The sequence below is a fragment of the Vulpes vulpes genome, chromosome 5 (assembly GCF_048418805.1).
Source record: "Vulpes vulpes isolate BD-2025 chromosome 5, VulVul3, whole genome shotgun sequence".
NCBI lineage: Eukaryota > Metazoa > Chordata > Mammalia > Carnivora > Canidae > Vulpes > Vulpes vulpes.
The window spans coordinates 56,079,935-56,095,205 of NC_132784.1; the positions used below are offsets into that span (position 1 = coordinate 56,079,935).

General features: G+C 45.0%; 1 protein-coding gene, 1 long non-coding RNA gene and 1 other non-coding gene across 6 annotated transcripts in view; 2 read left to right on the forward strand and 1 right to left on the reverse strand.

Annotated features, from left to right (window-relative positions):
* The first annotated feature begins 4,810 nt into the window (after nucleotides 1-4,810).
* Nucleotides 4,811-4,913, forward strand: LOC112919358 (U6 spliceosomal RNA). Its single transcript, XR_003234889.1, has one exon. It is a non-coding gene; the product is annotated as a U6 spliceosomal RNA (small nuclear RNA).
* Nucleotides 4,914-5,690: 777 nt separating this feature from the next.
* LOC112919336 (uncharacterized) lies at nucleotides 5,691-9,949 on the reverse strand. 2 transcript variants are annotated; one of them, XR_012001597.1, is made up of 3 exons: nucleotides 9,817-9,949; nucleotides 9,588-9,702; nucleotides 5,691-5,730 (listed from the first exon to the last, which is right to left on the reverse strand). It is a non-coding gene; the product is annotated as an uncharacterized lncRNA (long non-coding RNA). The 2 variants fall into 2 exon arrangements; XR_012001596.1 differs by lacking the exon at nucleotides 5,691-5,730 and adding an exon at nucleotides 6,471-6,600.
* Nucleotides 9,950-10,656: 707 nt separating this feature from the next.
* ZNF236 (zinc finger protein 236) overlaps nucleotides 10,657-15,271 on the forward strand; it is a 111,059-nt gene continuing 106,444 nt past the window's right edge. For 2 of the 3 annotated variants that reach the window (XR_012001595.1, XM_072758139.1), the window contains exon 1: nucleotides 10,657-11,021. Coding sequence is in view for 1 of the 3 variants with exons in the window: in XM_072758139.1 (XP_072614240.1) it covers nucleotides 10,967-11,021 (55 nt within the window). In the remaining 2 variants the exon portion in view is untranslated. Of the gene's footprint in view, nucleotides 11,022-11,824; nucleotides 11,936-12,733; nucleotides 12,848-15,271 lie in introns of those variants that run through there. The other variant, XM_025997764.2, reaches the window with a different exon arrangement.

Consider the following 15,271-nt stretch of genomic DNA (forward strand, 5'->3'; position numbering starts at 1 on the left):
TGAGCCTGAGCAATCACTGCAGACAGCATCCCTACGGAATTCCATGGGAGGAATAGAAGTGTACACACGGATTGTACTCTGGGAATGACAGCTTATGTCACTTATGTTCATGTTGTACGCTGCTTGGGACGTTTTCTGGAAACAGAAATTCAGATTTATTGAGTGCAATTGAACAACATAGTCTATATTTTATTGCGCTAACTGGGAAGGATGGCTGCAGATTTTGGAAAGAGTTTGGATAGATTCAGTGGCCCTTCCCCAGAAGGTTTGTCACCTTTCCCCAGGAAGTGGCGGCTAGTGCCGCTTCTTTCCATGACCTAACATGGATTCCCAGCACCGTGAGGCACTAGACAGTAACATGAAGAAGTTCGTTGCAGAATTGCGGGTCCATGATCAGTGTGTGAAGAGTGAGCATGTTATACATCCTACTGCATTCTAGGGTAGGAAATGGGATTCACAGTCGAAATATATGGATATTTCAGCCTCCCCCCCAGTGCAAGTGAATAAAGGACAGAGTGTCATGTAAGAGGCCAACGGGCTGGGAGGTGCTGGTGTGGGATGTGGGCACACACGTGGGCAACAGATGGAGCTGCTATGGGTGCAGATTGGAAGGTGTCTGGAAAACAGCTCTACTGTTTCTTTCCATGAATCTTGAGCAAGAGAGTCACTTCACCCCCTGGACCTCAGCACCCTCGTGTATAGAGAGGAATAACACTCCTTGTCTACCTCCAATTGAATTTTATGGAGGTAGTGATAGCACAGACAAAGCATGTTATAGAAAGAGGATAAATAAGCATTATTCGGGAAGACTGCAAGATTTCAGAATGCCCCAAAATTGAATTTAAATGAGTCATTGTCCCTATTATTAGAATAATATGAAAATTTTATTCAGAATGTTGATGTTTTGCCTATTCTTTCTTTAATGTTTCAGGACTGAATCTATTCATACAGTTTTAAGAGCGTGGACATTCTATCTCTGTAATAAGTAGTCTTTGGCATAAAGATCCTGAAATCTGCATTCTCTTTGCAACACCGTTTTAACTTTCTGATAGATGAAACCCCAGTGTTCTCCAGTTCCTCTACTCAATAGTTTGGTAGATGCAGAAGTGAAAGAGCTGTGTCCTGAAGGGGGTGGCATAGTGCCTGGCACGTAGTAAGCAGTCAGGGAATGGTTAAGAAGATAGATAACAGAAGCAGGATAGACAGATGAGCCAAAGTGATCTCTTCCATGATCACATATCTGAACTTATCACTCACAGTTATTCTGTCCTCTGGTATTCTTTAGAGTCTCTCCGCCCCTAGGGGCAAACTTTTTCCTACCCATTCTACTCCATCACTGCTACTGAGCATGTCCTGTATCCTCATTAAGCCTCATTCTTTCCTTATCATTCAAGACATTCACACATCATTTACTTTCTTATAGGAATATTTGAACATCATTCCTTATTTCGTATCAGCTGATTGTGCTTTCTGAAATCATGCTGTCAGGTGGGAGATCCCACACCACCCTTGTGCCCTGCAGTCAGCTCTGCCAGTCCTCATGCCACCCCTTCCACATAGACTGTGCCCATTTTCCCGGGCTCCTGAGAGCTTCTAAGAGAGTCAAGAGTCAGGACCCATTGGCATCACTATGAATTCCTGCTTGGACTCAGCAATCATTTTATTCATCTATTTATTGTATCTTTTTATTACCATTGCTGTGCTTTTCAATTATCATGTTATTTCCATTTTCTTTGGTGTCAAACTAAGTCATTTTATCTCTGAAACTACTCCAGGCAGCATCAATGTCAGGTGGATTTCAGTGTCTAGTTCAATATGCAGCTTGTGAATTTAAATGACTCTGGAGTGAAATGAAATTTGCAATCTCAGATCTTAGGTTCTCAAACTACTAGGAATATAATTTAATTTGCTCATCTGGTGAAGGAAAGAGTATACAGGTTCTGGAGACTTAGAGGCCTGCTTTCTGATCTGAACTCCAAGACTTACTGTGTCATCTTATGCAAGTTATTTAACCTCTTCCAACAAACATGTAAAATGGAATATAGTGCATACTTCTAGTCCTGGCATAACTAATAGAGATTAAATATGTAAATGTGCCTGGCAGCAAATGATTGATATACAGTGTTCTTGTTTTCCTCTTCATTACCCTTAGCTTGGATCCTATGTGCTGGTATTTAATTCTTGGAACCTGAGAACCAAACAACGACAACAAATTGAAAAGCCCCAAAATTTTAAGTCTTAGAAAGTGTGCTAGTGCTAAACTCTTCCATAAAATTCAAGAGAAAGGAATACTTCACAATTCAGTCTAGGAGACTAACCCCATACAAAGACCAGAAAAACACATTACAGGAATAAAAAAAAAAAAAAAAAAAAAAAAGAACTACAGACTGATGTCCCTTATGAACACAGATACAAAAATTCGTAAGAAAATGTTACCAAGTGCATTCACTCATGACAGAAATTCTTACAGTGTAGGAAAAGAAGGGAATGTCCTCAATATGATAAAGGGCAACTATAGAAAATCTGTAGCTAGTATCCTAATTAATAGCGACAGACTGAATCCTTTCCCTCTCTTATCAGTGAGGGGGAAAGATAGTTGCTGTTACTAGGTCTACCCAATGGTACTAGAACTAGTATTACAAGTTCTGGGCAGTGCAATAAAGCTGGAAAAAGGGGAAAAAAGGCTTCATATTGGAAAAGAAGTAAAACAGTTTATTTTCAGAAATTATAAGCATTTATTTAAAAAACCTCTTTTGGAACCCATAGCAAAAGCTACTATAACTTGTAAGTTTAGCAAGGTTTCAGGATAAACAACCAATGTAAAAAAATAGAGCAATCATTTTGACACTAGATAAACAATTATGTCTAACATGGCAGCAAAAGAATGAGCTACAGGGGCATCTAGGTGGCTCAGTGGTTGAGCATCTGCCTTTGGCTCAGGTTGTGATCCTGGAGTTCCAGGATTGAGTCCCACATTGGGTTCCCCACATGGAGCTTGCTTCTCCCTCTGCCTATGTCTCTGTGTCTCTCTCTGTGTCTCTCATGAATAAATAAATAAACCTTAAAAAATATATGAGCTACTTGGGAAGAATATATTTGACAAAAGATCGACAAGACCTGAGCCCTGAAAACTGCAAAGCACAGCTGAGAGGAATGGGAAGAGATTTGAGTAAACTGGAAGAGAAATTGTGTTCCTAGGCTGGGTGACTCCTTATAGTTATGGTGTGAATTTCTCCCAAATCAATGTATGGATTCTAAGCAGTTCTATTCAGAATCTCAGCTGACTTTTACATTTTTTTAAAAAATTGACAAGCTGATTTTAAAATTCAGAAAATGTGTGTGGCATTGGAGAGAAGAGAAACACATAAATAGGACAGAATAGAGTCCAAGATAGGCCTGTACATATGTGATCAATTAATTTTAAACAGTGTTGACAAGGCAATTCAATGGAAAAATAATCATCTTTTTATCAAATAGCACTGGAGTAATTGGATATCATGTTGAGAAAATGAAACAACCCTTACTTCATACCACATTTAAAATTAACCATCATAGAGAAAGACCAAAATATAAGAGCTAAAATGTCCAAGAGAAAACACAGGAAATCTAATCACTTTGGGTTTGGCAAAGTTTCCCTGAAACGACACAAAAAGCATGGAACAATTGATCATAATGTGAACTTCAAAAAAACCCCAAAACTTATGCCATTCAAAAGACAATGTTATGGAAATGAAAAGGCAAGCCACCTATGAGGGTATTACAAACATATACCTAATAGGGGCACCTGGGTGGCTCAGGGGTTGAGCATCTGCCTTTGGCTCAGGTCATGATCCCGAGGTCCTGGGATCCAGTCCTGCTGGGAGCCTGCCTCTCCCTCTGTCTGTGTCTCTGCCTCTCTGTGTCTCTCATGAATAAATAAATAAAATCTTTTAAAAAAACAAAAATACCCATATACTTGATAAAGAAATTATACTTGGGGTATGCAAATAACTCTATATTTCAATGAGATGACAAACAATCCAATTAAAAATGGGCAAAAATTTGAACACACTATATCAAGGACAATATTATGTGGACAGCAAATAAGCAGATGAAAAGTTGCTCAAGCGTGCCTGGGTGGTTCAGTTGGTTAAGTATCTACCTTCAGTTCAGGTCATGATCCCTGGGTCCCGTGACTGAGTGTCTTATTGCATAGGGCTCCCTGCTCACCAGGGAGTCTGCTTCTCCCTCTGCCCCTCCCCCATTTATGTGCATGCACATGCACACACTCTCTCAAATAAAATCTAAAAAAAATTCAGTATCATTAGTTATTAGAGAAAGGCAAATAAAAACCACAGTGAGATACCATTAACTATTTCCTAGAAAGACTGAAATTCAGAAGGTTAACTATACCAAGCAATGGTAAGTCAGTGGAGCAACCAGAATGTCATACATTGCTGGTAAAAAGGTAAGATGGCATAACTACTTTGGAAAGCAGTTTAGCAGCTTCTAAAACAGTTAAAGGAATAGCTACCATTTGACCCTGCCACGCTACTCCTAGGTAATTACTTAAGAGAAACTAAAACAGAAATGCAGCCAGGCCAAGACCTGATGCAAATGTTGATAGCAGTTTCGTCTGTAATCATGGCTTGTACAAGGTGAGACAAATGAAACGTGTACAAACCTGAGAGTGAGCACCAGGTGCTTTGTTCTGTCACCCTAGTCTGGGTCTGTTAATACTAGTTAAAAACTGAAAACAAACCCAATGTCCATCAACAGGTAGATGGATAGAGAAACTGTGGTATATCCATAAAATGAAATACTATTCAGTGCTCTCTTTGGCAGCTTATCATAAAATTGGAATCATACAGAGAAAATGAGTATGGCCCCTATGCAAGCAGGACACTCAAATTGGTGAAGCATTCCATATCTTTATAAAATGAGTCCTAAAAACGTAATGTGACTATAGTTAATAGCACTGTATTGTATATTTGAAAGTTACTAAGAGAGTAGATCTTAAAAGTTCTCACCACAAGGAAAAAATTGTAACTCTGTGTGGTAATGGATATTAACTAGACTTATTGAGATAATTTTGCAATATATGCAATTATACATAATTGCGCTATACACCGGAAACTAGTGTTATATGTAAATTGTACCTTAAAAAAGAAAATAAATACTATTCAGCAATAAAAAGGAATGAACTAATGATTACTTCAACAACATGGGTACAGCTCAAGCTCAAGATAATTATTCTGAGTGAAAAAAGGCAAAAATAATACATATGATTCCATTTATATAAAGTTCTGGAAATTGTAATCTAATCTATAGTGACAAAAAGATTAGTAGTTGCCTGGGAATTGGGGATCAGGGAGGGGATTAGTACACAGGGAAATAAGGAAATAAGGGTGGTAGGGTGGTAGGATATGTTCATACCTTGATTGTATTGATGGCTTCACCTGTATACATGTGTCAAAACTGATCAAACTTCACCCTTAAATATGTGTTTGCTGTATATCAATTATATTTCAACAAAGCTGTTAATCTTTTTTTTTTTTAATTTTTTTTTTTAAATTTATTTATGATAGTCACAGAGAGAGAGAGAGAGAGAGGCAGAGACACAGGCGGAGGGAGAAGCAGGCTCCATGCACCGGGAGCCTGATGTGGGATTCGATCCCGGGTCTCCAGGATCGCGCCCTGGGCCAAAGGCAGGCACCAAACCGCTGCGCCACCCAGGGATCCCCAACAAAGCTGTTAAAATAAAATGAGCCAATAAGAATTTAAGTCATGAGTCCTTATTGGATCCTGATTGGGAAAGTAAGAATCTTTAGAGACAATTGGGAGTATTTGAATATGGACTAGATATTAAATATATTAGGAGATTATTGATACTTTTCTTAGGTATAGTAACGATATCATGGATATGTAGGGAAAGGCACGTATTCTTAAGAGATTCATGCTGACGTAGTTAGGGGTAAAGCGTGATGTTTGCAGCTTATTTCAAATAGCTTGGCAAAAACAAAATAACAAGAAACAAAACCCACACCCACAGAAAAACAAAAGGCAACAGGAAAATAAATAGATAAAGCAAATATGACAAAAATATTAAGACTGTTGAATCTAAGTTTTGGAATATAGGAGTTCATTATACTATTTTTTCAATTATTTTGTATGTTGGATAATTTTGTCATTAAAAAACTGGAAAAGTTTACCAAGTAGATTTGAAAAAGAACCAAATTATAAAGATAAAGATAAAATATAATTGAATTATTAAACTCAATTGATAGGTTTAACTAAAGTCATGGCAGAAGATAAAGTTGATGAATTCCAAAATGAATCTTACAATATCCAAGATGCAGTACAGAGGAAAAGAGAAAATATGAAAGTAAGTTAAGAAAAATGGAGAATAAAATGAGCAAGCCTATCATTAATCTCGCTGGAACTCCAAGAGAAAGAGAAGGAATGGGGCTAAGGCCACCTTTGTAGACATAATCCCTGAGAATCCCCACTGAATCCCTGAGCACATAAATGAAAAGCATCCACGCTTAGGCACACCATGATGAATCTGCGAGTCACTCATGGCTGAGAAGGTTGTAAAAGCTTCCAGTGAAGAAAAGTGACCTGCAAAAGAAAGAAGGATAACCGACTGGTCATCATTTACAACAGAAACTAAGCTAAAAGTGGAATATTTTCAGTGGATTGAAAGAAAATAAGTGTTAACCTAGAATTATTTAACCAGGAAAGCACCTTTTAAGAATAAGGGCAAAATAAAGACGTTTTCAGGTAAACAAAAAATGATAGAATGCTCGCTGCTAGTCATGTTCACTGAGTGAAATTATAAAGTGTGTATATGAGACAGGAGATGAAGTTTGGAGACATAAGAAGAATGTAGAGGACAAAATTAATTGGAATATTAGAATATCTATGTAAATTAGACTACATAAAACAGTAATGTCTTCTGCAGTTTAAAGTAGAATTAAAACACCAAACAATAATTTATAAATTAGGAGGAGGGTAAAGACGTTAACATTCTAGTTTCATAAATATCATCTAAAAGTTTCTAGGTTACCTTTAACAGAATAGAGTATATAACTTTCAGAGGGAAAAAGGAGAATGAGAAAAAAGAAAAAGTCAATCCAAAAAAAAAGGAAAGAAAGTGGTGTAAACTTAGCTGACATGGGACACATTGAAAGCAAAAAATATTTCTCATCTTGTATTAAAATCAACACCAGAAGGCAAGTGCAAGAATAGTCATAGCAGCATGTTCATAAAAAAACAAAAAACAACTCGACATAACTCAGAAGTCTGTCAACAGTGTATTGAATGAATAAACTGTGGCACAGTCTTACAATGAAGTGCTGTACAACAGTAAAAACAAATGAACTGTAGCTATAATGCATCAGCATCAATGAATCTCAGATATGATAGAAGCAAAGAGGCCACAGAAGAATTTGGAAAAACTTTGAGAAAGTTGAAAAAGCTGGACCAACTGACCAATATTTCATTTATTTAAAGACATCTACAAAGTCTATACAACCATAAAAGCAAGGGGAGGGGATCAGGAGAGCAGATACCTCTAGGAAAAGACACTCTAGGGAGAGGCATATATGGGTCTTCCAGGGTGCTGGCCCTGTTTTCTAGTTGTGCCTTGTGTGGTGGTTCTGGGGAGCATGTTTTTTGTCACCCTTTTTATGTCTGCTATGGTAATCAGCTTAAAAATGAGATGGAAGAACAGAACAGCCCTCCACGGAACCCTCTGAGACATCCTAGGAAGAGGAGTCTAGAAAGCAACCTACCTATAAACTACGAAGACTGGATCAGGAAGACAGAAAATGTGAACAGACCAATGAGTGAGGCAATTAAAACAGTAATAAAAAAAATCTCCCAACAAAGAAAAGCCCAGTAGCAGATGATTTCACCAGTGAATTCTAGCAAACATTAAAGAATAACACGATCCTTCTCAAACTCTTCCAAAAAACTTAGGAGAGAGAATACTCTCAATTTTAGGAGGCCAGGAGTACCCTGATATTGAAGCCAGGTAAGGATACAAGGAAAGAACCCCAAAACTATAGGCCATGATCCATGATGAATATATGCAAAAGTTTTCAATAAAATGCTAGCAAACTGAATTCAACAGCACGTTAAAAGAATCACACACCATGATCAAGTATAATTTATCCTTGGAAAGCAATGCAAATTAATGTGATACACCACATTAATAAAAGATGTTCATCTCAACAGATGCAGAAAAAACATCGGACAAAATTCAACACCCTTTCAACAAATTCAACATCTCAACAAATTGGGTATAGAAATAGTGTATCTTACCATAATAAAGGGCATCTATGACAAACCCACAGCCAAATCATAAGGGAAGTAAAATTGTCTGTTTACAGATGATACTAGTATGGACAGTAAAAAAAGAAACAATCCTATGAAGTTACATAGGCATACAGCTGTCTTTTGTGAGAATCTTCTAATGGATCACAACTACTTCTTGGGCTAAAAAACCTGGAGTTGACTTTCATATTCACCTTTTATAACTACATAGGACTTTACTAGTTTAGGTACTTATTCCTTTAATTTCTACTTTCTTCCTTTATCCTGATTTCACTTATATTTTACTGATAGAAATTGCTTCAAATCCTTTGCCGATCAGAATAGGGTATATACATTTCCAAACAGATTTACAAGTGGCTCAAGCTTCTTATGATCTGCCTCCAATCTTTTTTCTCAGCCTTATACCTATGCTAGTCCTGATATATGTATGTTAATAGTCACATTTTGTCTAAATTTATATGTATTTCTGCTTTGATGCAACTGGGTACATGGGATGAAAGGTAAGCAGATTTGGTTTGCACCTTGGACTTGCTTACAGGCTATGTACCCTTAATCAGACTATTTAGCCCCTCTGAACCTCAGCACCATCATCTGTAAAATGGTACTTGCAGGATTACGTAAAACACTAAAATGTTAGCAGTTAAAAACAGCAGATGTTAATTACCAGTTGTCATTCCTTGGTTAGCTGTTGACGGTTAAATAACCTCTTTTCAAATAGGATTATCTGCCTAGTTTTTTCAGGATTTGGATGAATGTATGGAAACAAAAGAACATATATAAAGCACCTAACAAAATACTCTAGTTTTTCCCCTTTTCCGTTACCTCTACCTGGGAAGCCCTAGTTGTTACCATCTGTTAGAATACAAGCATCTACTAAGTTTCAGTTGAGTGTCTTTCCTATTTATTTTTCCAACTGTAATTTATATGGTCCTCAAATTTCTCCATCCACTTTTAAAATCTCTATTTATAATATATTGACTGCTTTTGTCTTTCTTGTCCTATAGCACCCAGTTGTTTTGGTAGGGAAGACATTGTTTTCCCTTTGTATTCCCTCCTAATACTTTGGATGCAATTGGTAACCATTATTTACTACTTTGAATTAATTTTCCTGAGGATACTAAGACTGTTAGACTCCTTCCTTGATTGATAATGTTGCCTCACCCAATTCTGTCCTCCTGTTACTGTGTCACAATTTTGTGGAAGTTATTATGAGCAAACAACAGAAATAAAAGATGAATACAATATAAAACTACATTTTAATGTATTACATCAGATGACAGGTCTTCCTCATCCAAGTCCCTGATCTGTTAGTGTCTGCCCCTTGAGAGTGTGCCATGGGGATGCTCTCAGGGGGATCCTGGAGGACCACGTTCCCCGTGTTTCCTGCAATTAAATGAACACAGTAAACATAGGTGAGCACATCTGAAGCACCTAGCATATCGGGGACCCTTGCTAACCCCTCCTCTTCCACCAGCAAAGCTTTTTCACCACCTGTACCAGTTTAAAGGGCACCTTTCTTCTTTTCCTCATGGCTGTCCCAGGCGGTGGCTTTGGCTGGACACACACTGGGACAAGCTGCCCTACTGAGGCCATGACGACCCAGGGGTGATGATCTAGGATGATAGCCTGCTCTTCCTGCTCAGGCCATGAGGACTGAGGAGTGACCCAGGGGACCCCGGCCAGCCCCGCTCAGCCCATCAGGGCCGAGGGGGGAGCCAGGTGACTCCAGCCCGCCCCGCTCAGCCCATCAGGACCCAGGGGTGACCCAGGTGACCCCGGCCCGCCCCGCTCAGCCCATCCGGGCCGAGGGGGGCCCAGGTGACCCCGGCCCGCCCTGCTCAGCCCATCAGGACTGAGGAGTGACCCAGGTGACCCCGGCCCGCCCCGCTCAGCCCATCAGGACTGAGGGGGGCCCAGGTGACCCCGGCCCGCCCCGCTCAGCCCATCGGGGCCGAGGGGGGCCCAGGTGACCCTGGCCCGCCCCGCTCAGCCCATCAGGACTGAGGAGTGACCCAGGTGACCCCGGCCCGCCCCGCTCAGCCCATCAGGACTGAGGGGTGACCCAGGTGACCCCAGCCCGCCCCGCTCAGCCCATCAGCACCGAGGGGTGACCCAGGTGACCCCGGCCCGCCCCGCTCAGCCCATCAGGACCGAGGGGTGACCCAGGTGACCCCGGCCCGCCCCGCTCAGCCCATCAGGACTGAGGGGCGACCCAGGGAGGCCCTAGCCCACCCCGCTCAGCCCATCGGGGCCGACGGGGACCCAGGTGACCACCACCCGCTCGCGCTCCGCACCAGGCCCGACCGGCGGAACGCGCATGCGCAGGCGCCGCTCCCCGCCCCCACCGCGCGCCCGCGCCCGCGCCCAACGCCCCTAACGCGGCCCGCCGGGCCATGGAACCCGCCGAAGTTGGCGCGGGTCGAGCCCTCGCGTTCGCTCGCTCGGGCGCCTTCCCCCCGTGAGGCCCGCGGGCGCTCAGACCCGGCTGGGCGGCCGCCCGCGCGCCCCGGGGCCGCTCCGCCCGCCTCCGCCGCTCGGCCGTGCGCGCGCCTCGCCCCGAGGCCGGTCCCCGCGCGTGCGCGCTCCGCCGGGCGTATGTGTGTGAGTGTGTGTGCGGCCGAGGGGTGGGCCGCCGCCGCCGCCGACGATGCCGCGGGGCCGCCCCCCGAAGCCCAAGGAGAGCAAGGCGCGCGGCGACACCGGTAAGCGGCTCCGGCCCGGCCGCGCTGTGCCGCTCCGCGCGAATATAGTCCCCGGATGCGGCGCGAGGGGCGCCGGGAGCGGGCCGGGCCGGGGGCGGCGGGCCGGGGGCGGCGGGGGCCCGGGCGGGCCGGGCCGGGGGCGGGGGCGGGGGCCGGGGCCGGGCGGGGGTCCGCCGCCTCCACCGCCTCCACCGCCGCCGCTGCCGCCTGGGGGCCGCAGGGCGCGGGCGGAATGATACCGGCGCGGCGCGGCGGCCCCTCCGCGGGGCTGGGCCTACTTTCCTGGGCCGGGCGGGCGGGCGGCGGCGGCGGCGGCGGCGGGGCCGGGGCGAGGTGCGCGCCGCCCCCCGCCCCCGCCCCCGCCCTCCGCGGGGACCCGGCCTCCGCGGCCCGCCGTCCCGGACCGAGGCGGCCTCCCGGCGGGGCTCCGGGGCCGCGTGGGCGGGCGGCGGGCCGGGCCGCCCCGACTGCCGAGGCCCGAGGGGGCCCGGGGAGGCTCCGGGGCGCGCGGCTCGCGGGGCGGGCTGGGGGCCTCCGCGGGGCCGGGGCCGGGGCCGGGGCCGGGGGCCGGGGGCCGAGGCCCGAGACCGCGGAGGCGGCTGCGTGGGAGCCGGGCCGGGTGTGGGGGAGGGGGCCTCCAGGTACTCGTTCCCTCGCTGGCTGGGACTCGGGGTCCCCTTCCCCGGGGAGGAGTCAGGGGGCTCGGCGGGGGGCTGGGGCCTGGCCGGGGCCCGCCCTGCTTCACGAGACCGAGACGGGCCGGGCCTGGAAGCTGCAGTGCGCCCCTCGTCGCATCTAGGAAGCGGTGCGGACGAGGAAGTGGTGTGAGCTCGGCTCGGGACGAACCCAGCCAGCCGCGGTGGTGCCGCAGCCGGGGACCCGCGGGCCGACCCGCCGCCGGCGAAGTGGTGCAGGTGCGCCCCGGCGAGCCTCGCACAGCCCAGCGCAGCCCGCCCGGCTGTCCGGGAGCCGGGGTGTTGGCGGGGGAAATGCAGGGCTGCGGGCTCGAGGTTGCACCGGGACTGCTGGAGGCTGCGAGGAGGCCCGAAAGGCCTCTGCGTGCTCTGGCTTCGGCTCTAGTTCGCTCACTGTTTTTATTTTTGTTAAGAAGCCTTCTGCCAAAAATAAGGGAAGGTGCAGTGCGTCTCGGTTGCTTGGAAGAAGGCTAGGCCAGAGCGTGGAAAATTTGCATCCACTTGCAATCCCCCGTCTTCCCAAATGGCATCCTTTTGGACCTGGATTTTCAAGCCCCAAACAGAAGAATAATTCTCTCTTATTCCTCCAGGCTATTCATAATTAAGTCTTGTAGCTTCTACCTCAAAAATGTCTTTTCAGTCAGCCCTCCCCCTTTCCACCTGGTGTCCCTGGCTGGCCCAGTCCACCTGCGTGCGTGCACACGGACTTCTGTGGGAGCCTCTGACTGGTCCCAGGTAGTCTCACGCTACCTTAAGTTCATCACCTGGAGGAGCAGTTTAAAATGTAGATAAAATGGCCACACCCTGGTAAAAACTCTTAAGGATTTCTGATTCCTTGGGGTAAAATCCACATTCCTGCAGGATCCTAATTGATCCAGCCTCTGGAGGGCTCATTTCCCTCCTCCTGTGCTCTAGCATTCAGTTCTCTGGGTTCTGGCAGAGGCCACACTTGTGGTCGGGTGGGGCCTTTGCTGTTACCTATTCTGAGAATCCACCTGCTCTTGCTCAATTTCTTAGGTCCCAGTGCTTCAGCTTCCCAGCAGAGGCTTCCTCAAAGCTGTCTGAAAATAACTTGACACCACAGTTCTTCTCAGAATGTAGGCCCTGGAGACACTCTCAGGGGTCTGCAGGGTAAATATTTTCATAGTGCTACTGTTTGGTTGTTTCACTTGCTGAACATTTGCACTAATGGTACAAAAACTATGGGGGTAGCATTGCTGGCTCCTTTGCACAGACTGCGAAGCTGCGGTATCTTCATGTATTTCACTCAAAAACAACATACTGAATCTATTCCAAATAAAATGATTTGCAGGAAAACAAAACATAACTTACTGCAACAGAGAAAATGTCAGAGGCAGATATGAGGATCTACTTACCTTCTATTCAGCCAGACATTAAAAAGATTTGTAAAAGTGAAAACTCTTGTTACTGCTTTTGTGGAGAATATATTTTTCATAAAAATGTGTATTTGTGTTAACATATAGTACGTTTGTTTTTAAATGAATAAATATTTTAATAAGTGCTCAGTTTTAATTTCTGATAGGGCAAGTAACAATATAATCTGTATAAACCTAAGGTTTTTGGGGTCCTCAATATTTAAAAATGTAAAAATCCTGAGATCAAAATGTTTGAGGATTATTGTTCTGTCAGTTTACTGTCTTAAGAATGTTTTCTCATTATCGGAAATTCGTTTTGTATGTTACCATTATGAATTTTATTTTTAGAAAAACCTGGAAGGTGCGTGGGGAATTTTACAGATAGAGGGAATAATAAAGCTCAGAGAGGTTAAAGTGAGTCGGTAGGTCTACCCAGCTGGTGGCAGAGTTGGGATTTGAGTCTGCCTTTGAGTCCAAAGTGTGCATTTTACTATTTTGCCTTGATATATATAAAGCCCTACATATGGGTTAATATATTCAACAAATATTTTAATTTTTTAATAATTTATTTTTTATTGGTGTTCAATTTGCCAACATACAGAATAATACCCAGTGCTCATCCCGTCAAGTGCACCCCTCAGTGCCCATCACCCATTCACCCCCACCTCCCGCCCTCCTCCCCTTCCACCACCCCTAGTTTGTTTCCCAGAGTTAGGAGTCTTCATGTTCTGTCTCCCTTTTTGATATTTCCTACCCATTTCTTCTCCCTTCCCTTCTATTCCCTTTCACTATTATTTATATTCCCCAAATGAATGAGAACATATAATGTTTGTCCTTCTCTGATTGACTTATTTCACTCAGCATAATACCCTCCAGTTCCATCCACGTTGAAGCAAATGGTGGGTATTTCAACAAATATTTTAAAGCACTTCCTGTGGTGGGTGTGCACGGCTAGGGACTGGGTCACAGAGTTCACCTAACACAGGATCTCTGCCACGGCTCTTGAAGACTATGTATGTCCTGTGATGGGGGAACATGTTTATGGCAGCAGATAGCAGACACTTGTAGTCTAGGGTTCCCAGAGAAAAGGATGTCAGAATGGAGATGTTAAGAAAACATTGCTTGGAGTCATAATTAGCTTAGGACAGAAGTACAGTAGTGGTGTCCTACCCCCCCCCCCCCCCCCCCCCCCGCCTTACCTGCAGTTTCGGTCAGACGGTGGTCTTAGTGACATCATCAGAAGGTCACGGTGCCAGAGGTCACTTACCTCACTTCATGTCCCAAGAAGAAGGGTGAGTGTGGCCCAGTAAGATACTGAGAGAGAGAGAGACCAGAGAGACCCAGAGACCGCATCTGCACAAGTGTACTAGTGTTGTCTATGTCACTACTATTGTGAATCTGTTATGGATTTGTCAGTCAAGCTCAGTGATAGATACTTTAACACAGGAAAAATCATATAGACGGGGTTCTGCGCTCTGGTTTCAGGCATAGGGTGGAGGGGTGCCTTGCAGTATACCTACCTGTGGATGGGGGGCTGCTGTGGCAAAGGAAGCCTCGAGGGGGTGGTGTGTGTTGAGTACTTGTTTGGTGCCTGGCACTATCTTGGGGATAGAAGGATGATCGAGGTAGAGTTTTTTCTTTATTGTGCTTAGTTTAGTTTAAGTAGTAACATGACCTTGGTGGAAACCACACTTTGGGGACTTGTATGGCTTCCATTTTTTCCACTGCGGTGGTACAGACCTTTTCACCCCAGCTTGTACCTGTGTTTGGCCTCCTGCTCCGTTTCCGTTTTCTGTGGGAGGAATATTTGTAATACTTCATTTCCAGAGAGCTGAGGCCAGCAGACGTTGAGCCAAATGTATAAACTAGTCCCCTCTTGCTCAGATGATTAGTTTAGGCCATTTTAGCTGTTCTTGGATGAACTCAGGGGCTCTCCTCTTCTCTCTAAGGGGATGAGATGACCGGGTTGAGCTAAGAGCAGTAGGATTCAGCGCACAAGGCAGCAGATGTGGTGCTGACAGGTTTAGAGGTGACTTCTCTGCTTCAGACTCAACTAGGTACTCCTGGTGGGGCTGAGGGGAGGGCAGGTTCTGCTTAAAGTAATAACTCTCTGACAATATCGGGCATCTGAGAATGAAAAAGTTTCTTCGTAAAGGAGCAGCCTTCATTCTCCACCACT